This window comes from Calypte anna, chromosome 20 (assembly GCF_003957555.1).
Source record: "Calypte anna isolate BGI_N300 chromosome 20, bCalAnn1_v1.p, whole genome shotgun sequence".
Lineage (NCBI taxonomy): Eukaryota > Metazoa > Chordata > Aves > Apodiformes > Trochilidae > Calypte > Calypte anna.
The window spans coordinates 6887783-6909743 of NC_044265.1; the positions used below are offsets into that span (position 1 = coordinate 6887783).

The 21961-nt window shown below is 35.9% G+C and overlaps 1 protein-coding gene across 2 annotated transcripts in view; it reads left to right on the forward strand.

Moving 5' to 3' along the window:
- The first annotated feature begins 585 nt into the window (after positions 1 to 585).
- The window catches only part of ZMYND8 (zinc finger MYND-type containing 8), a 48095-nt gene continuing 26719 nt past the window's right edge, over positions 586 to 21961 (forward strand). The window contains exons 1-7 of one of the 2 annotated variants that reach the window (XM_030463017.1): positions 586 to 658; positions 9996 to 10066; positions 14330 to 14386; positions 16086 to 16234; positions 19967 to 20185; positions 20706 to 20813; positions 21042 to 21155. In XM_030463017.1, the coding sequence (XP_030318877.1) occupies positions 645 to 658; positions 9996 to 10066; positions 14330 to 14386; positions 16086 to 16234; positions 19967 to 20185; positions 20706 to 20813; positions 21042 to 21155 (732 nt within the window). In that variant the 5' untranslated portion in view covers positions 586 to 644. The remainder of the gene's footprint in view (positions 659 to 9995; positions 10067 to 14329; positions 14387 to 16085; positions 16235 to 19966; positions 20186 to 20705; positions 20814 to 21041; positions 21156 to 21961) is intronic. The other variant, XM_030463018.1, reaches the window with a different exon arrangement.

A 21961-nucleotide genomic window follows, 5' to 3' on the forward strand; every position in this document is an offset into this window, starting at 1 on the left:
TATGGCTGCTGTGGTAGGTATATTTAAATTATGAATTAGGAGAATTCTCTCAGAATTTTCAGTTATTAATTTTAGTCCCCCTCTGTGCATGTTCACTTTCAGAATGTTTTGCTCTCTCTCCGTAGCCTTACTTTCTTCATGCAACAAATCACCGAGTACCAGTGAAATGAATTTAGAATTTAGCTGTTTGTGTATAAAGAACTGCTTTTGTGACCTGGGCTAACTCTTCCTCCTTCAGGCTTAAAATACCCAAATGCGTTCAGTATTGGCATGTTGAGACACATTTGCTGTGTCAGGCAGCTTGCGATCACTTCCCTCTGCTTGAAAATCTGTGTATTTTACACGGAGAGTGCACATTTCAGGTTTGTTTTCGAGTTTCTTTTGCTGAAACGGGCCTAGCTTAGCCTGTCTTCTCTGTGCACAGGATGGCTCCTGCTCGCCAGAGCTGCACAAAGATAATCGCTCAGGAAGTGTTTCAGCCAATCCCCTGAAGCTTTACATTCAGATTTACCGAAGTAACCAATCCGGGATTAGCTTTTATTAGGAAGACAGATCATCAAGCTGAAGTGCCAAGCCCTTTCTGCCTGAGTACTGAGAGCCTGTCCTCCATGTTTTATAAGTATTGACATAACACTGTGTTAACAATGCATCCACAGAGGTAAGCCTTACTTTTTACATTTTTTTTTCTCTAAGACCTATGAGTTGTGGGTTAAGAGTGTGGTTCTCTGTGATTTGTTGTGCAAAACTCACACCACAGCACTTTATTAAGTTGGAACTGTTTAAATTTGCTTTCTTGGGTCACATGGTTAGTAGCCATTAGCCACAGCTTTATTTTGCAGACTGGCAAAACCTTGGCATACCTAATTCTTCACAGGAGGATGGTGTTTTTAGTGTTTATCAAGATCCTGGTATTCCAAAGAAGCTTTCTGTCTCTGAGCAGTTTGCCAGCACTATTGTCTGTTGTGTCACATGCCTGCTGAAGAGAAAATGGAAGCTAGGGAGCAGATGCATTTAACTGCCCTACAGGGAGTCAAGCAGGGATAATGGCAGACAGAAGAACAGGCAAGTTTACCTTTCTAAACAGTGAATGGACCAGCGAAGATAAGTTATCTCTGAGAAAATATGGGATTTTTAAAAACCTAGACATCAGCAAAAAGTGCTAATGGCAGATTGTAGATATTGGGCCTAGGTGGTGGTGTGCTGTTGCATCATGTTTTTTATGCAGCTTATCTTAACTTAAAATTATTATTGAACCTTTTTTTCATTTTTCAGGGTAATTAATACAATGTGTTTCTCTTTCTGAGGGACAGTGTATGGTTAATATTTTGTTCTTCTAAAAGGGAGGTTTTATGCTGCAGATTTTGGAAATGGATTGCTGCTCAGTAAAATGCAGCAGTACATCTGTTTACAAATCTGATTCTTTGTGGGAAATGTTTTTAAACTGTTAGTTTTCTTGTTTTAAGTAGTTCAAATAAAATAATGTACCTTTTATCTGTGCCTTTTTGTTTCATACTCTATCATCCACAGTTCTGTGTTGTGCAGTCCAGAGGATATAAAATCATGTGTGGTTCATGACAGTAGTACATGTTGTTCGTTCTGGGGTTTTTCCGTTTTTCTTTTCTTTTTGTTTTTCTTTTCTTTTTTTCTTTTTTAAGTTAGTGGGTTTTATGGTGTTTTTTTAAAAAAACTTTTGGTTTAATGCTACGTAATTATTTCAAGAAATTCCTTTTTGATCAATTCCCAAATCTGCCAGCCTGTTGTATCTTCTTAAATGGAAAAATGAGATGAGTGCTTGAACTGTTGGTAAGTAAGCAGCATGCTACTCTCTGAACATTTTTAATAGTTTTCCAAACATTTTATTTTTACTGGGCTGGTTAGCCTAGTAGATGAAGTAATGCTAGTGGTTAGTCATTTAAAAAATCGGACTTGCTTAGCGTCCATTTTAAAGGGATTTGTACATGTAACTGTTCCAATTTGAATGCACTGTCTTTTTGATAATTTGCCTTAAAGTTTGAAGCTTTTACTTCCTGTTTACCTCATGCCGAGGGAAAGTATTATATGTGCTGTTTGTTTATAGCTCATTAATTGCCATATTTGCAGGCTAAAACGCATTTTCGTTCTTCCTTAGGCTTTTGAGGTGTGATGAAAGTGCTAGTACTCAGCAGTGAAGAGACCTTATGAAGTAAAGCAAATAATGCTTAATGAGCATATGTTTCTGATACTATACAAAGTCTCATCTCAGGCAAACTTGCTTGATATATTAATAATTTAGAACATTTTGTGCCCTTTTTAAAGATTTTAATTGTGGCTCTTGCATGCTTGTTTTAACAAGATGTTTTACAATGATCACTAGTATTGTTACATAAGCAGAGGAAGGATGCTCTTTTTTGCTTTTAATGTAATTTTTGCACTTGTTTTAACAATCCACACTCATTCATGATTGTAGGATCTAACTTGGAGCTAAATCATCTTTGCAAATGACTGCACAGAGGCACAGTTACATGCTAACTTTTATAGAAGGTTGCCATGTATTCGATAACATTCTGTAACAGCAATTTACCTCTGGTTACTTGTTTGCCAGTACGAGTATCTTTGAATATCTCTCTTTGCTTAAACAACTCTCCCCCCCTTTTCTCTTTCCCTCCCCCCTCTCCCCCTACTTCCCCTCCCCTCCGGATTAGATTATAAGAATGTCTAGTTAAATTTGCAACCTGAAACACTTCTGAGTTGTACCACCGAGTTGCATGCGATAACATTCTTGAATGCAATATTTAGTGCATTTTTCAGCTTACATGTAAGCGCTAACACAAGCAAAGAAGTTATTCTGGTTTTTGTCCTTCAGTTGCTAAAAACAGAAATTTCATTTAGACATAATTTTCCTAGCTGTAGTTTATAGACATCAGCAGTTTACTTTCATTCCTAAATAGTGCACAACATAATATTTGTTTAATATGAGGAAGCAGGAGTGATCTGCAATCAGAAAGCTTGTATTAAAATGGCTCCCACAGGTTTTGTTAAGCTAGATCTGTTTCAAATCTGCACCTCCAGACAGTCTGCTGACAGTGAAGCATATTTGTGTAAGCTGCCCTTGTGCATGTAATGAAACATAGCATCGTGAGTCTGTTAAAGTTCACTATTCTTAATCACTCAAATATAATTCTTTTATAGTTCACAAAAAATAAATGTCTGCATTGCAGCAAGATGTCTGAGGTAAGGTAGAGACAGCAGTGTTGTTTTACAGATCAGCCCAATCGCGCTGCTCCATGGAGTACTTGAGCCAATAGAAGCAGAGGGTAGGTTAAAGATTGACAATTGCTGTGGCAAGACTGAGAAAGGCCTTCTGGAAATTTCTACCATCTTTGTTCCATCTAAGCAAAGCAAATTCAGCCAAGCTGAAGAATTTCATATATTTTTGGTGCTTGTTGTCAACGTATGGTGCTATCACTTACTTTCATAGGTTGCATAATAAGAAGCAATCTGCTGGTTTTAATACTGTTCAGAACAGATGGGATATGGGGTTTTGTTTAAGTGATGGACACAGAGAAAAAGCACGTATTATTTCTACCCAAGATTTTACAGGGCTGGATCTTGTTAATATCACAATTAGACAGGACACGTATGAAGCAGTATAGCTGAGGTTTATTCACCTTGTAACAAATGGCTTTTATTCTAATGTAACTACTAGTTAATCATATAATTGGACATTTAAGTTTTCTGGATACTAAAGAGTAATTGGAGTTGCCCGGGATGAATATGATTGGCCATTACTATTTAGTACTAACAACCAGTTACTTTTGTAATTAGCTGGACAAAGAATGCAGTAGAGGAAAAACAAAGGAATGATCTGGATTATCAATTATGATATAAACAGCTTTTTAAAAGCTCTATGCCTCTTTCATTCTTTAAAAGCAAACTGGTGGAAGCTAAAGTGCTAGGTATTAATTTAAATAAATGACACTACTTAACATACTGAGAATGAAAAAAAAGCAGAGTACAATCCACTCCAGTTGTGACATTTCACCCCCCCTCCCCAGGCAGGAGTATTGAAATGGAGGGGAAAACCTACATTGCTACTAAGAAAGCAAGTAATAAATGGAACCTCATCCTCAAAAATCATAAATAGGCAGATTAAATTACAATTTTAGCAGTTTTATATCAGTGTCCACAAACTTTGATTGGGTCATCTTTCTGAGCTGTTTTCCATTTTGTGATATCATGTTTCCTTTTTTTTTTTTCTTTTTTTTTTTTTTTTTTTTTCCTTCCCTCTGTTTTTTTGCTTCTTTTCAAGAGTATTGGTCATGTGGATCTAGTATCTGAAAAGTGATAAAGATCATGGTCAGTTTTCCATAGTAATGGTGCCATTCTATAGCATAATTGGTTAAAGGGTGCTAAATCTCAGCAAAAGATCTCTTCCTTGTTCTTTGTGTGGGTTTCAGGATATTAATTTGAATCTTCTAAATATCTTGGAGGTTGATTGTAACCTTTGCCCATGTAGCATATATATAGTAGATAGCAATTTTCAAATTTTCTTATTTGTGGACCCCTAATATTTTTCCCACTGGCACAAGAATCCTGTTATAGTGATTTTAAGCCTGTTAGACTAGGTTTGATATACTTGGGTATTGTGTGCAAACCCCTTAGTAGTGGTACACTGGCTCTGAGGGTTCTGTAAACCAGTCACTGAAAACTGTTCTAGTACACTGTCAAGCTTGGCCCTTTAAATTGTATTTAGAAAGTACTTTAAATAAATTTCTTAATAAAAATGTATTGTACTCAGGGATTAAAGCCTAATTTAAAAATAGCTACATAGGAACTGAGTTTTATTTATTTGATAGAAGCTGTCATTCGTATGTTGTTAACCCTTTATTGCCAATTGCCATAGCATCTGTTTTTCAGTCTGAGATTAAACGCACACTATAGCAGGATGTTAACATCCCTAATTTAGCCAGTATAAACCTTTACTTTCAAAGGTGATTGTTCTTAAATTATGTGTTTACATGCAAGATATATAGCTATTGTACTTACCTTGCTTGGGCCTCAGCTCTATAGTTTATAGTCTTAAAGAAGACAGTATGATATCCCGCCTTTCTCTGATTTACTCTTTTGTGGAGCTATTTTGAATTCAGACTGAATAAGAACATTTTGAAAAGAGCCTAAATGGTCTTTAAATTAAATATTTATATTTACTTCGCTGGTTATCAGAGGTAGCTAGGTTAAACATTGCTGTTATGTAGATATCTGAGCAAGCTTTTTGCACATGTTAATTGCTCAATACAAATGGAGCATTTTTCAGGGAATTCTGCAGAAGGAAATGTAAAATATGAGGTGCTCAAACTGGAGAGTGAATCTAAAATTGAGTGATTTCCTTAGTAACCTGTGACTTCACAAAACTCCTATCTTGTGCTTTCTTAGTTAAACATTTGGATGTCAGGTGTCCTTTTGTCCTACTCTACCATTTCTGATATTTAGATGCTTGCTTGCTTCAAATATAGCACTGCTGTTTAAACAAGAGATACTGTTATTGAACAAACTGCTACCATTTTAGCTACAGTGCAGGAATGAGGCAGTGCAGTGCTGTGAGACGCCATTTTAAGAATCCTGCATAAATAGCATAGCTACCGATGAGTAAGAGACTGTTATAGGTGAGTGCTTATACAAAGCTGCTATTTATTCAGCAATGGCATGCAAATGTGTTTTTCAATTTTTTATTGAATGCAGTTTTTGGAAATCATTATTTAGAATTGCTACTCACAAATATGATATGAGAGGCAGGAATTTTAAGGGTGCAATTCAGTTTTAGTGCTTCTAATCTTAAATCAGAGGGTTTTGTTTTGCTTCCTATTAGTTAAAAGGAAAAAAGAATTCCATAAATATATAGTTCTTGATTTTAAATTTATGTCTGTTCCCTAATGTAGATACAGGTTCTGTATGTGGGCATTAGCTGTTTTGAGTGGTTTTCCCTATCTGTCAGTTTTTCTTGGTTAAATGTCAAGGTGCACTAGTTCATCTGCAACTTTTAATTGCTCTTTGTAGTTAATATGGGTTAGAGGAGCTTTAACTACTTCTCTATATGAACATTTTTCAGGTAAGTAGTATTACTGGTAGAGGAATGATTTATCCTGGACAGAAAAATCAGCATTGTATTTACTGGTTTGAAATTTGAAAAACTGCATGTCATGTATAAAAACCCACCTTCTCTTAGTTTAGAAGAGAACATATATTAAAATCAGGCGGCTAAGTTCTTTTTGGTTTTACCTGATTATCAATAAATCTTGTATGTTTGCAATCTTTTTTTTTTTTTTTCTTTCTGTCTTCAACTATTCCAAAAGGAATAACCCTTTCTCCCCTCATTCAGACATGTTTGTTTCATACAAATTAGATAACCATTTTAGAAAACGGGTCTTTTTGTGTGTGTATGAATTTTGTGACTATGAGCAGAGATGTTTTAAATGATTAATTGGTGTTCTTGTCGATTGACAGTGAAACTGGCAATTTCAATTGAGTTCTTAAAATATATTCCTCTGTGCTCAATCATTTCAATGAGGAAAGGAAAGTAGCTTTCAGAATACACAAGGTATTTATTGTATTCATCTAGTTACTTAATTGAGTATGTACCAGTGTGATTTCTGATCTGCAGCCTCAGAGCATCACATTGATAGTATGCATGCATGGTGGTAATGCATACTAGCTGAAATAACAGCCCTAGGACCTGCAAAAATGAATTCTTAAAATCAAGCTCTCTAGAACAGTTTACTTGATCACACAGTCATAGTTTCCATAGAACTAGATGTTTGTCTATAGTTATTTTGCTGCTGGTTTTATTTTTATTATGGATAATAAGGTACCAGTCCTTAGGAACCTGTTTTTCTTGAATTATTTAATTTGAAATCTTTTGCTAATTGAATTTTTGCATTTGAAAGTTTGTTCTTTATAAAACATTTCAGAATAATGCTTATATTTATGGAAGGTACAAAGGTGGAAATAGCTGTCAGCTTTAGAAAAGTTACTGTAAACTTGCTGTGAATTGCTAGCATGTATTCACAAACTTGTGTCTTAAAGATTACCACTGCAATCATCACTGCCACCAAACAATGTCATGTTTTGCAAGCTGCATAATACATTCTAGCAAATGAAACAATGGGAGATGCTTCTGAAGAGCTGTGAATTTTAAATATCTTATTGCTATGTCTAGTACTCTTATTTAACTGCCCTCCCTCAACATATTTTTTTCTTCAGAACAATCTCAGTGAATTTCTTGCATACTTAAATGTTTTTGCCCTTGAAAGACTGAGTGAAATTAATTATGGTAGAGAATATGGAGAGGCAATCTGTTTCTCTGAGGCTCAGTATTCATGGACAGTTACTGAATCTTGTTTTAGTTGTGGGTGACGCACAGTGTGTATAGGACATGTGCATCTCCAATGCTAAGAAAAAGGAAGCACCTTTGTGTCTACTGGTAATTTTTGACTGTACATTTATACTTCAAAACTTTGGGAAAATTGTCTTCAGCCATCTTTTATGTGATGTATCAGACACGTTAAGTCTGAACACTTTGTTCATCTTGGAAATGCTTATGAAGAATGTTTTTCTTGTCTGTATAGATCTATTGACAGAACACTGAAAAAGGTAATGGAGGAAATTGGCTGAATTTCCTAAATTTAACTCATTAGATGGAGAACTGAGGAAACCTCATATGCTATAATTAATATGTAGGAGTCCTGGCCTGTAATGTCTTGCAGTGCCAGGTTTGGGTCCACAGACACAGAGCACCTACAGTCAGCTCTTAACTTCCCCTACTACTTTGCTCAGACATATAGGAACAGTTCCTGCTGCTGTGTTGCTGTATTGATCTGTTACACCCATTTCTGCACTCTGCCTCTCTTAATACTGTGTGTAGCAACCACTGTGTCTTGTATTCTGTTCTGAGATAGTGATTTGAACAAAATGGCACCTGATAGACATGGGTGAGTCAGGAATGTGACAATTGCTTTAATGCAACTTAAATGTGAGCCACTGCTTAAAGGATATTACTCTTGGCCCTCCTCCCCCACATGTGGTACACTCCCATTTCCTCTTTCCTGCACATCCAGCTGCTCAGAGAGGTCACAGAACTGATACAGTTAAAATGACCAGCATTTCTGGAACATGAGGTTAAGGACTGGGGAAACCATTCCTTTTATTAGCAACTAGTGTGAAATGATTTTAAGACTTCAGCCTGAGTCTCGTAGACTTGTATGTCCTAGTCTGGGGCTGAAAGTGGATTTGTATTTTAAAACCAGGTGTATTATTATTACATATTTGCCTGGGTACATTATTCACCACATATTCGCACATGATGTTTTTTAAAAATGGGGTTTGTTATAGTTTGGTTATATTAAAATAGGATTTTATTAGGGGGGTACAAAAAAAAACTGTAGCATGGGAAGAGAACAATGAAACCACCCTATGAGCCTGTCCCTTCCCATTGCTTAGGAAAGTGAATGGACCAGAGGCAAGTGGTGCATGAAATGTTTTGGTGTCTGCAAACACACTGCCAGCTCCTCTTTGCTGGAGGCCCTCTGGGAAGGGGTGTAACAAATGTGCAGTTTAATTGATCTGCCCATGCATAGTAAATTCTTGAGCACTGTAGTATGGTCAGCTATGTTACGCATTTAATCTGCTCATACAAAATAAATCTGAGAAGCATTGTGCTACAGGCAACTGTGCTACACATTTACCATAATTCTGGTCGCATGGGTTCCTTTCCTTGCTACTGAAGTTACAACATAGTCTACAAAATGAGAGATTGGATGCTTTTAGAATAGTATTTCTCTTCAGTGTTTTATGATTTTAAAGAGTTTAATTTGTAAATTATTGCTGTATACAAATAACAAGTAAAAAATAATGATTTTTTAAGTTAATGGATCTTCACAGCTTTGGGTATTCCAAACACTAAGCTTGGTTGTTTTATATTTAAATTTTTTTCTGACATAACAGTTCTGTTTAGAAGTGTGAAAGTAATTGCAATCAAATCCCCTGGTAGCTAATAATTGATTAGAAGTATATTTGACAAATACTATACTAAAAATTTCAGCTGCTAAGTTTTACTTTTTTATACCACTACAAAACTCCTGCTAATATAAACTGTTTGTCAGGCTGAAGGGTTTCTCTGTAAATGTAACCAAGTCCTCGGTGTTGATTCCAAGCTCTGATCCTCCCTCTCAGGCAGATTTAGCCACAGTGGCTAAAGTAAGGAAAGCCATCCTCTTGCTCTATCTTGCTCTCTAGCTATCCTCTTGGCCTAGAGCTGGGGTGGCTGCCTAGAATCTCAGTCCACTACATAGTGTCAGTAGCTCACAGTCTGTTGTAACAGTGTTAACTGGTGTCAGCAACAACTTGCATTAACAGACTAGACAGTAAATTACAGAAGAAAAGATTTATATCCTGCTTGGCTGATGTGTGGTGCCAATAAATAATAAATCTTTTGGGTTTTGCTATATAGTCTGGTTTCAAAATACTTGAAATTGTTAAGTAATTTAAAAAAACCCTGCATTTTATCTCCTAATTTTGCAAGCTGTTCTGTGTTGCTAAATCTGTTATTTCAGCTAATCTTTTCACTGATGCTGGTGAGTGTTCAGATGTTAGCAGGCATCTGTCCACAGAGTTTCCAGAGGCCTTAAATTAGGACCTACATGGAACAGAATTCCTGTTTTCCTGTCACATACCATTTATACATACAGTGACATGATCTTCAGTACATGTTACAAGACTGTCATTAATATGAAAATGTTACCTTTGTAAGTGGTAACATGCACCATATGTGTATGTGTACCTGGATTGTTTCTCTGCATAGCTAATGGTCAGCCTATACTCTGGTAAACAGCAGACCTCTCATTTAACCAGAAATGTTGATATAGTTGTATTTGACAATGTTATGGTGAATTTCTATGCATGAGATTAGACACAGGGGTAATACAGTTTATTACTATTCTAATTCACCTCTTTGAATCTTGCAGCTTGGCTGAAGAGGAAATAAAGGCAGAGCAGGAGGTGGTGGAGGGGATGGATATCTCCACTCGATCCAAAGGTAAGAAGGAATATTTCATCTGTATTCTGCAGCACTCGTATTTGTAAACCATGATAATGAACCTTTGTAATCTGCTATGAAGCTGCTCTTGAATGATGACTCAAGACTCATGTTTTACAGAGTGACTATTTTATGCTAGAAAGGGTTTTAATTTTTGCTTGGCTTCCCAACCCAACCCATGAATGTGTAGTTTTTGTGTAGAAAGTTAAGGTGTCATAGGCATCATCTGCCAAGGTCTGGCCATATAATAAGCCTGCTAAAATTAATCTTTGCACTTCTACACTTTAGATTGAGACAACTTTCTCTTTTAGTTGAGTGCAGTGTTTCTGAAGCAGAGAAGTCTCAAATCAGAAATAAAAAACTAGTTTAAACTGATGTGATAGTGATATAATGTTTCCTCTTACACCATTAATCTTGTTCAGAATTTTACTTTGTGTTTCAGAAAGGATATAGATGAGGAAGTAGACCCTATATAGGCAAACCCGTAAGGGAAGCATACAGCTCTTCCTGGTTTGTTTGGGTTTTTTGATGACCTGAGAAGCCTGTGCAGATCAGTTAGTGGTATAGCTTAACTTCACACTTGTCCTGTATAAGCTGATAGGCTTCAAGATTGTAACCTAACTTACTCTGCTACAGTTTGTGCAGCTCATGTGAGACCATGTCTAAAGAAAATTGTAGGAAAATAAATGAAATTGCTTTAAAAACCATTTGCCTGATCCATGCCACTTCATGAACATTTTTTTGGTATACACAGTTTAATTGCTTTAAATCAATTCCAGTTTAGTTTAAGCTAAACTGAACCATGCATTGTTTAATCTGTAACAATAATGCAAACATAGCTTTTGAATTGGTTTATGTAAGGTGGTGGTTCCAAAGCAGACTTTGCTGGTCAAACTGCTTGGTGCAGCAGTTTTATCCACTTCCTCCCATACCTAAGTTGGCAGGAAACTAACTGAACCATAAGACAGTTTTCATGAACAGTTTTCAACTAGCTTAGTATGCTCAAATGCCTTGGTAGATTGCCAGAAATGGTGTGAGAGGGTGGGAATATACCATTTGAGTGCAGGAGGTATAGAGCTTTGTTATTAAGCATAATGGTGAGAATTCTGACTTTTACAGCTTTTGCATTGCTTCAGGTTTATGTTGAAGTCCTAGGAATTTTGCTCTTAGGAACTGCTCTCAGTGGTATAACATGATATAATGAATACAAATGCAAATTGGCTAGTGAAATGGAATTTCCAGAATATATTGTATATTTTCTAACTGTTTCATAATAATACATAATTTATTAACTTTCTTTGCAGTGATACTAAGTAGTTAATCATATAGAGATTCGATTCTCTAATGTGAAACGTAATTTGAGAATCCTCAAGTGATTAGTAGTGCAGCCTGAGGCTTTTATCTCTAGTGCTGAGCCCCTGTTACTTGGTAATTAATCAACAGGGAGTCTTCAGGACTACATTGAGGCAGCAAGTCCACCTACAGCCAGACTATAGATTATAAACAGGTTGAATCTCATTTATTGCATGTTTTTGGGAAGTGTTTGTCTTCCAAATTTCTTTAATAAGGAAAAAATCAATGTCATCTTGTGTAAAATTATAATGTAGTAGGAGTTCATCGGGATTTACACAACCATGGCCAACTTCTGTTATTTATTACATTAAGCAATTGGATTGGGTTAATTGCATCAGTTAAGTCTTCTGGAATGTAAACAGGGCTTTAGTGGCTGATTGCAACTGCATCGTATTTCAAAATTCTGGCATAAGATTAAAATGTCTTTGAGTTGAGTGTAAGTTCTAACAAATTTATCCCTTATTTTGTTATGTTTTGAAGATGGTTAAGCTTGATGTTATAGGTAATGGACTGACTCAAAAAAATCAAAACTATTAGCGACCATTCAGGATAATAAATATAACTGGGGTGCTTCACAGTCCTGGAATAAGTATGAATTATTAATTAAAGCCTGTTCTATCTAAGTGGACCGTATGCTGCTGCCAGTGGAGTTAGTGTTGGCCCTTTTTTTCCCCTCAGAATTGTTCGTTGATTTCAATCAGCACATTTTAAAGTACATGCACTCAGACCTTTAGAGGAGGAAATAAGAGGGAAGCAGTGGCCTAGGTGGAAGTCAGTTTTTTGGTAGCTTTCTTGTTCCTTCTAAAGGCAAAGGTGCAGATCTCTGTGGGGTAATGACAGCCTAAACTACCCTGGATGTTTCAGCCATCAAATAAATTCTTCATTAGACTGCTTCAGTGAAATTCTTGTTCTTTTGTTCTCTATGTATCATCTAACTAAATTCCTTAATCTGCTTCACCAAATGTTGGCAGAACTATTTGTGTAATAATAACAAGGATAACATGGGATTGGGAATTAATGTTAACTGAAGTAGCCTTGGGCTGGCTCTAAGTAACACTTCTGCCCAGTGTCTGACTTCTGTAGAACAACTGACTAAGTTTCTAATTGGAAACATTATTCATTTGCATATTTGACTCACTTACATCGAGGTATCACAAACCTACTTACAGATTTCATTTAGCTTAAGCAAACTTTTAAATTAAAAAAGACCTATGTGGAAAGGAAGGCTGAAGGAAGTATAGGATATCACTGGCTTTGGTACATTTTATGCTATGTTCTTACAGTAAGGCATGTTGATGTTACTTGTTTTCAGGAAGAATTACATTTGGGTATCATGGGAAAAGCAATTTCATTGAGATAAATGAGACTTTTCAACTAGCTGTCAAGGATCATTGCTATTGAATGCCAACAGTGCAGCCCTTTGCATTATATAAAACAGAAGATACAATTGTTGTCTATGCTTCATATGCTGCAGCAAGATAAGATCCCTCATACAGCATAATAACAGATTTTGTTTTTATAGTTCTTTTTCTAAGATAAACTGTATTAAATCACTGTAATAGTTTATGTGCTTAAAAACTGCATTGCCAGCATATAACATTGGACTTCTCAAATACTCATGAAGTGTGAAATTAAGTTGCTTTAGGGTTTAAATATGCTTTAGTCTGTCTTCTGGGAGCAGTAGTTAATAATCCTTTAGTCACATGATGACATACTGGAACAAAGATTTTAAACTTTAGGTGAAGCTCAGAGCTTGCTCTTCTCCAATGGATGGTTTTGCAAGAGCACTCACAGGTACTTAAGTAAACTTTGGCAACATTACTACAATAACCTACTGATGTAAAAACAGGTAACTTTTAATGAGAGTTTAAAAAGTTTTTTCAGAAGTCTATTTTTTCTCTTGCTCTGGAAGCATGTGATTTTAAAATAATAGAAGAAAACCAAATGACACATGTAAAAATCAAGAAGTAAGAGGAATAAGGTTGCTTGGCAAACTAATTCAATATTCCAATAAAGTGATCAATTAATTTATTATTTTATTTCAACGGCCTTCATTTAGTACACAGAACATGTAATTTCTTATTAAACTTAGTGCCGTGTAACTGCAAAAAATCTAAGTCTTTTCAGTTAGAAAAAGTGGGTGTGCAAATTGATGCCTATCTGAAAAGTTTTAGTTTGGCTTCTCAGTGTGTGGCAGTTTTGAACAAGCTGCAAGGATATGACAAACAGGCATGGTGAGATACTCTCCAAAGCGAGATGATTCTTGCTTATTAAACATCCTTTTAAAAATATTTGCTTGATATAAAAGAGATCACAAATTTTTGCTATTCCTTTTTTGAGCAGAAATATGGTTCCACCTCCTAAGTAACAGTTCTAGTCAACAAGCTATTGCATAGTTTAAATTTGATCTTTGTTATTCTTTTCTCTTGTATTTGTTTCACTTTGTTCAAGTAATAAATATGAAGTTAAACTGCATAGGTGAAGTGATCCAGGTTAAAAATTAACTTTGCTCCTGACAGGTTATTTTTAACAGGGATACATATCTTGATCTGGTTCACAGCTTAGCTACACAAGCTCTGCTAACACAGGTGGAAGAGCCAAAGAGGAAGAAGGGGCAGTGTGAACTAAAAGGCCACTGCACTTTCAGCTGCTGTTAAAAGAAAGTTACACAACATGCAATTTGAACACTTTTAATCTTAATTAGAATTGGAAACTGTACCTCAAGCAATTTAAGTAGGTTCTTATTTGAAATAAATAAAAAGACTGCTCATATTGTTAGGTCCCTCACAGATTGGTTAATTGGCAACATGTGTTCATAAATAAAGACATTAGCCTGTTCAGTAGTACAACTAAATCTGACAGAAATACCTATGCATTGCTGTTTTCCTTCCTATTTCTGATTTTTTCCAGTTACGTCTTACATTGTCCCGAGAAAATCTGTTCTTCTCAATAACTGGCCAGCTGGAGGTAAAAAAAAAAACCAAAAAACCCCCCCCCAAAAAGTATTTCAGATCAGTTTTTGTTTGTTGTCTGGGAGATAACACTTGCTTATTTGAAAATCCCTACTATGCCCAGAGTTGGACCACAGAAGAGAATTACACTTCTCTGAAGTTTTAGAAAGTGCTTAACCAAGCATAATTGTCTGTGTGATCTTTTGGTTTAATTGGTATTGAATCAAGCTGCCAAAAACTTGTCTGACAAAAAAACCCAAAACAACCCAACCTTTTAATGTAGCATTAATACCAAAGGCAGCATTTCTCCTTCTTGCTACTTGTTCCTCCCTTCCAGTGTAACCACCTCCTTGTATGCATTATAAGCACTTGTGTGTAGAGAATGAGATCATGGGGAAAAAATTACTTAGAAAAAGCTATTTTTTAAACAGGTTTTGTTCCTGAATTGTTTAGTGTTCAGCCACAAAACACTTGCACTAGCACATGTGTAAATATGTGGGGATTGAAAATATGGGAATGACTTTGGGGTGGGTTCAGATGTTTCTCTGTTATTGATAGCTTCTGACCCCTATGGATTTATCTAAAATTTGTTTTTCTTGTGTGAATTAAAAGCTTAAAGAAATGAACTATTTTAAACCAACTGCTGACCTTGACTAGCATTTTTTTCAAGATTGTTGCCTGTTACAACTGATGGCATATTTATTTATTTTGAAAAAATGTCAGTAAGTTCCTTGTAATAGAGCTGGCTGTTCCATAGTAATTAGGAAGCATTTAAATTTTGTTCTTAAAAAATGAAATTGCAAATGCTCTTTTCTTCCCCTAGAATATTTCTGAAGAGCAGTGATTTAGTTTTGGGTTTGTTTTTTTTTTTTTTTTTCTATTTTTTTTAAAGTGTGTTAACACTATTAAGGCTGTTAATGATTCTCTCTGAATATTCTAGTGAAAACAGAACTTCCATCAAGTGAAAAGCCATAGCACAATTGGAGGAGCACATGAGATACAGGCACATGGTCCCTCCTGCCAGCTTTGTTACTTGGGACAATAGCTCCAGGCATAGTTGAAATCTGTGACTTACTAACTGCTCTTGTTATTTGCTTTGAATGTGAGAGACACTGAAAAGTTATGTAATTTTCTACTTGTTCCCCTGTCTTGCTGTCAGAAGTTGCTGCTTGACTGGGAGTCTTGCCTTAATTTTATCTTTTTACAATCCAATTTAGCAGGAACTACAAATGATTAAGTATTTGGATTAGCATATTTTCTGGCTGTAGGACAATTTCATTTTTTCTATTGACATTTCAGTAAGTTTATATATGAGAAATTATTTTTCATCTTACTGTGTTTTAATTTCTTTTATGTTCCTACATTACATGAACAAAGCTGTCAGGAAGTGTTAATACTGTTTCTCTGCTTTTAAAGTGTGACATAAAATAGCATAACAGTTTACTAAATTACAGAAGATAACAGTTGATATATTGCAAAATATATTAAAATTTGAGTTGAATGGAAAAAATGCTGTTGGGGAAAAAAATTGATGTTAATCTAAATTACTATATTGAGAATTCAGTTTAGGGGCATTGCTTAGCAAGTCTGTGCTTCCAGTTTTGTCAGTGACAGGATGAAAGAGAATTGAGGAGTGTTAGTGGCAAAGCACAACCTTGTTTGAATGTTTTTCATTGATATGCACTCTTCAACCATACTGTTTGTATCTCTTATAGATCCTGGCTCTGCTGAACGTGCAGCACAAAAAAGGAAGTTTCCCAGCCCTCCACATTCCTCTAATGGCCACTCTCCACAAGATGCATCAACAAGTCCTATAAAAAAGAAAAAGAAACCTGGTCTATTGAACAGTAACAATAAAGAGCAGGTAAGAGAAGTTGTGATCTTGTTATTCTAGAATATAAAACAATGAAGGATGTAGAGACAGCTGAATAGGACCTCTCTCTTCAGAAAACTCTGGTTTTGTACTGTAAGAAGTAGACATGAACTTTTGAATGCAGTGGGTGTAGGAGTTGGCATTCTAAATTGGATTTGGGTGTTGGTTTTTTTTTTTACATCTGTGTGGCAGATAACACCTCTGTCCTGTTTTTTTATTTCATAAAGCTAATAAGATGTATAGCAAATAAATTCAATTTTGAACAAAATCATTTTAGTAGTAACAACAAGAATATCTGTTATTCATGAAAGCTATTAAAAGGAAATGTTTAGGAACATATTTTGTATTAAGATGTCAATGTCAGTGGAAATCTGTCCTATTGCCAGCTGTTAACAGAAGTCCAACTCCTTCCTAAGTACTCTGCAGATTTTCACCCATTCCTCGAAATTTCTGATCAGTGTACAATAAATTTTTATTAATGCATTTAAAAATACATGTGAAAACACAACTGCAGTTGTTGAACTTGACACGTTCCCCATAGGAAATCACCCTGTTTTCCAGGTATCTCAGACCTGGTATATTACAGGATAAAGTTGAATAGCTAATGAAGCAAAGCAACCAGACTTATTTTACTGTGTTTTATTACAAATTAGCAACACAATGTCTTCTGATTAATTTTTTTTAGCTTTTACAAGTTGTTTTGAATTTAAAACTGTATTGCATGTCAAATTTGAAATGGGCATTCCTGAAGATGCCTGTGTCTAAAATAGGTGTAGAACTCTGCATTATGTGGTAGCAAGAGTGGTTAAAGAGTCTTTTACTGCTGAACAGATGTGAGCTAAGCACACAGTTACTTGTTTTGCTCTCAGGTTAAATTTCAAGTATAGTCTAGCTGATAGCTGTAGTTGTGTTTGGCTGATAAATCCATTTTGAGGTATGACATCACTGGAAACCTCTGTCTTGATGTTCTACATTACAAAATGTTTTGTAATATTTGGGTGTTTCAAGAAACTGTTACTAAAGTTATAGATGTAAGAAACTGTATTACATGTTCTGGATACAGTTAAGAGATCTTCAGAATGGTGGCAACAAGTGTTTAAAGTACAGAAGACAAGCAAAGAATTATGGAACTGTAGGATGTAGCTAACACAGGTTTAAAATCACAAATCTCTGACACTTAATTGTTCAGTTATAATGTAACTGAAGTTGTCGGCTTGTTCATGGCTAGCTTCAATTTTAATGTAAACTGGATATAAATAGTGATATTTTTCTCCCTTAGACAGCACTTCAATACTGTTGTTTTTCTTCAGTTTTCTGTGTCATTCCACAGGTCTTAATAACTTTATTAAAGACTTCAAAACAGGCCAACATCTATTCTAATTTAAATTCATTAGTTGTGAAACAGTTGAGAAAACCTCATGACTATTAAAATTTAAACTCTTTAAAACATTTTTCTTTGATTAGACCAAGTGAAAAGGTCTTTTGATGCAATGGAATAATTCATTTGCAATCCTTTAATAATGAGTCTAGGTTATTTTTGAGTCTCAAACTCTTAAGCTTTGGTTCTTAAACTTGGCTTAGACAAAATTAGGGGAAAGATGTCTAAAAGATACAAATATCCTTGAATAGAAAATTAATTCCTCTCATGCTCTAGCAAAAATGGACTTCTGTTTGGTTTGGATTTTACAAGCTGATTTCCATGGAATAATTTCAGAGGTCTAAAGCAGTATCTTTGTTTCTTAGGAAGCTAATATGGATATGCTGCTTACACCCACTTCAGAGTCAGAATATGTATTAAATTCTTGTCTTTGGCAGTTAAGGATATGATCCACAGCAGGATCTCCATGCATACTGGATTGAGATTTTGGTCTCACAGCTGTGGTGCATACAGCTACAAAGAAAACATGTTTCTGCACTGTAAATTGCAACTTCCCTGGGTTTGCATATGCCTTTGTGTCTGCTTGAAAGATTACAGTAGTAATTAATTTGAAATGCAGTTAAAGCCTTATGCTGTCCCTCTTATTCCACAGGATCTGATAGAACCTTCTTCTAAAAGCCTTGTCATGTTGACACATAGAATCATAGAATACCAGTTTGGGAGGGACCTCAAAGGTCATCTGTTCCAAACTTGATGAGTAAATATAAACACAGAGGAAGTACACAGCGTAACACTTAGCCCATTTCCCTGGTGGGGAAAAAAGTACCACCAGCTGTATCATCTATAGAACAGAAAGTAGAAAGCACCAAGACTGATAGAAATTTGAGAGAAATTTTAGGTAGTGGAATGCTTTGGGAAAGTTTGTGTTTAACATCCTTTCTTTGTCTGAAATATTATACAGTGTTAGATAATGGCAGATGATATATCTTCCAGTGTATCTTTTGGGATAAAATGTCCTCTGTTGGCTTATCACTTCTGCATCATCTGATTTGAGCTTTAAGGACTGCAAATAATTAGACCTTGTCCTTTGCAACTTTAGAAAACATAGAAATATCATGATCCAAGCTGGTATGCTGGTGCTTTCTGGTGACATTAATATGTGCCCTCTGTGATTAATTTTTTACAGGATGCTGCAAAGGTATGGAACATGCATATGCTTGCAGTGTTCTATGAGTCACATGGGCATGTGACAGGAGTCTTAAGAACTTGCAGATGTGTAAATTATGTGAGGCACATGCAAAATTACCTGAGAACTAAACAAAAGGTTCTGCAGACTACAAACATTTGGTTACAAGTACTGTCATGAGCAAATGGTTTTACATCAAACAATTCACAGTAAAAAACTGCGTAAAACTGAATGCTGTTTCCTGTTGTGTCCTCCTCAGCAACCACTCCTATAATTATACTGCACAGAAAACTTCAGTTCCCTTGTCATTATTAAAGAGAATGTAGTTTTCCAATAAATGTTAGCATTTCTTCAAAGCTGATCTAAGAAGAATTCAGTTATCTGGGGACCCATTTTAGCCATTCCACCCTTTTAGCTTCTTGTATTTTGGCATCGACTGTGTCATCTTTGAGCTATCTGGGGCTCAAGTGGAAGACTAGTTCATGCAGCTTATGAAGTCAACACTGTTTTCCAGTGCAGGCAAACCAGTGGAGTTTGTGAGCCTAAAATTCTGGTACACATTTAAATGATGGATTAAATCTCCCAGTGTTCCTGCTCGGGTAGCAGAAGTGGTTCTTCAGGAAGTGAATTTGCTTATTTGTTATCCTACTCTGCAGTTTGCCTTATTAATCAAAATCTGTTCTGGCTTGCTTCATTGTGCAAAGTTGTGAACTGCTGCAATTTAGGACAGATTTGCATGGTGTTCAACTTCTTGTTTCAGGACTAACTTTATTAGTTGTCCCAGGTTTAGCCACCACTAAATATCTCAGTATTTAGTTTGCACAGCTGCATGGAATTCTGGATTTAGAGGACCTAATAGCTTCTATGGAACACTTTCTTGAAGATAAAAGTGTTTATGGACTTGGATTGCATGTCTTGCCCTTGATGCCCTCACTTAAGACAAAAAACAGTTTTCAGTCCTGAGTGTAAGCTGGCATTTGACACCTGAATAAGAAGTAAATCTCTTTGTGAATGATTCTGTGCAATGAATAAGATATTGTGCTTGCATATATGCTAATCAAACTCTGTAAACTGCTGTTTGCTTATGTTTTAGAAGTACTATTTGAAAAAATGCAAATTTGTTTTGAAACCAAACCTGTTTTTCTTGCCTACATTTCAGTCAGAACTAAGACATGGTCCGTTTTACTATATGAAGCAGCCACTCACCACAGACCCTGTTGATGTTGTACCACAGGATGGACGGAATGATTTCTATTGCTGGGTTTGTCATCGGGAAGGCCAAGTCCTCTGCTGTGAGCTCTGTCCTCGGGTTTATCATGCTAAGTGTCTGAAACTGACGGCGGAACCAGAGGGGGATTGGTTTTGCCCAGAATGTGAGGTTAGTTTGACATAAGGAGTGGATGTTTTTCTTGTTTGTGAGATATAAGCAGCTTTTTTTGCGTTCTGAAATGCTTTTGGTTTATGCCCACATTACCACTTGGTAAACATACCTGAAAAATTGTACTAAAGCCAAGGCATCCCTTGCTGCTTCACTTCTTTTTCTGTGTGTACACCTAAATTGTGTCTTACCTTGAGTCTTCAACTTCCTTTGTGTCTCCATCTCTAGATAAGGCACCATTTCAAAGAATGATTTCTTCATCAGCCACCCCTAGTTCTGAAAACATTCTGCAGTTCTGATTAGTTTAACTTGTGCTTCTTCAGTGCAGAAAAAAATAGCACTGTTGAGTCTACCTAAACAAGTGGGTACTTTATTTTTTTTCTGCAGAGCTGAGGAAGATTGTAGTCATTCCTCTCCAGTGATTCCTGGGGAGAGAATACTTAGCATCAAAGTATCCTTAATGAAAGTATATTAGTTAATCACATGTTTTTCTTTGATCACTTATTGTATTACACTCCAGGTGACTACCTTACTCGTTCAGGTTGCTGTGAACCCACAATGCATTTGGGAATTTTATGTATTCACACAGTCACTTTCCATGATCTTGAAGATGACAGATAATTTTCTGGTATTTTCCCTTTTGCTTGTTTGGTTTTGGTTTGTTTCCTTTTGCTATCATACCCAGGAAAAAATCTGATTGAAACAAGCATCTGAAGTATTTACACGGCATCATCAGAAATGTTTTGTTTTGTATAGGATAGTTACTATCTTCCATTTGAACGTTAGAATGTTTTAGTGGAGAAGAATTTACCTAGAAATGTTTGCTGACAAAATATTTTTTAATCTGAAATTCTAGAAAATCACAGTCGCAGAATGCATAGAAACACAGAGTAAAGCTATGACAATGCTCACCATTGAACAGCTATCATATTTACTGAAGTTTGCACTACAAAAAATGAAACAGCCAGGGGTAAGTAATTTTTTTTTTTTTTAAATAATGCTTGGATCATATGTTTGTCACAATCCTGAGTTTTGCTGTCTCTTGTGGATTATGAACCTAGTTTATTTTATGTGACAGCTTCTGTGCTGTCTGCCACCTGTCTAGTACAGATATGAGTTTAAGCTGAAAGCACTGTTTCGGAGTGCATTCAAAACATAGTTTCTTAATGTAACTTTCAGTAGGTGTAATGAAAATATAATGTGGTTTACCAGTGGGACATGGTGGCTTCTCACTCACTGAATGTGGACAATGCTGTCTCTGAGATACCATGGAAAGGAGAAGACATTGATTTCTTACCCCTGTAAATTATATAGGCAGGAACCTTAGGGATGGACAGTTACCTGGTTACCTGATTGATTAAGCCTGTTGAAAACATATGCTTTTTCTGTTGGTAGAAATTGTTCTTGCTACAAAATTTAGTTGTATCCTTCTAAAAAGCTGAAGAAATTTTCCTCAGTGTGGTGAAAACTGTGCCATTAGCTGCTATAATAGGAATTTTTATAATGGAGGTAAAATTGGTTTTCCTCCAACTTGTACCTATCTCCACATTTCTGTCTTTAACTCACTTCTCAAAATCCCCATGCATGAAAGCATCAGCTGTTATAGACATTCTTGCTTTCAGCAGTTCTGGCCATTTGTTCTTCACCATGCAATCATTGTCTAGTTTTCATGTGTGGAGAAAACCTGTTAATCAGAATATGTTGTGATGAATTACTGATGGTTGTCTTGACTCCTGTTGCCTTCTTGTTCCTACACCTAAGTTAGAGGAGTGGGGA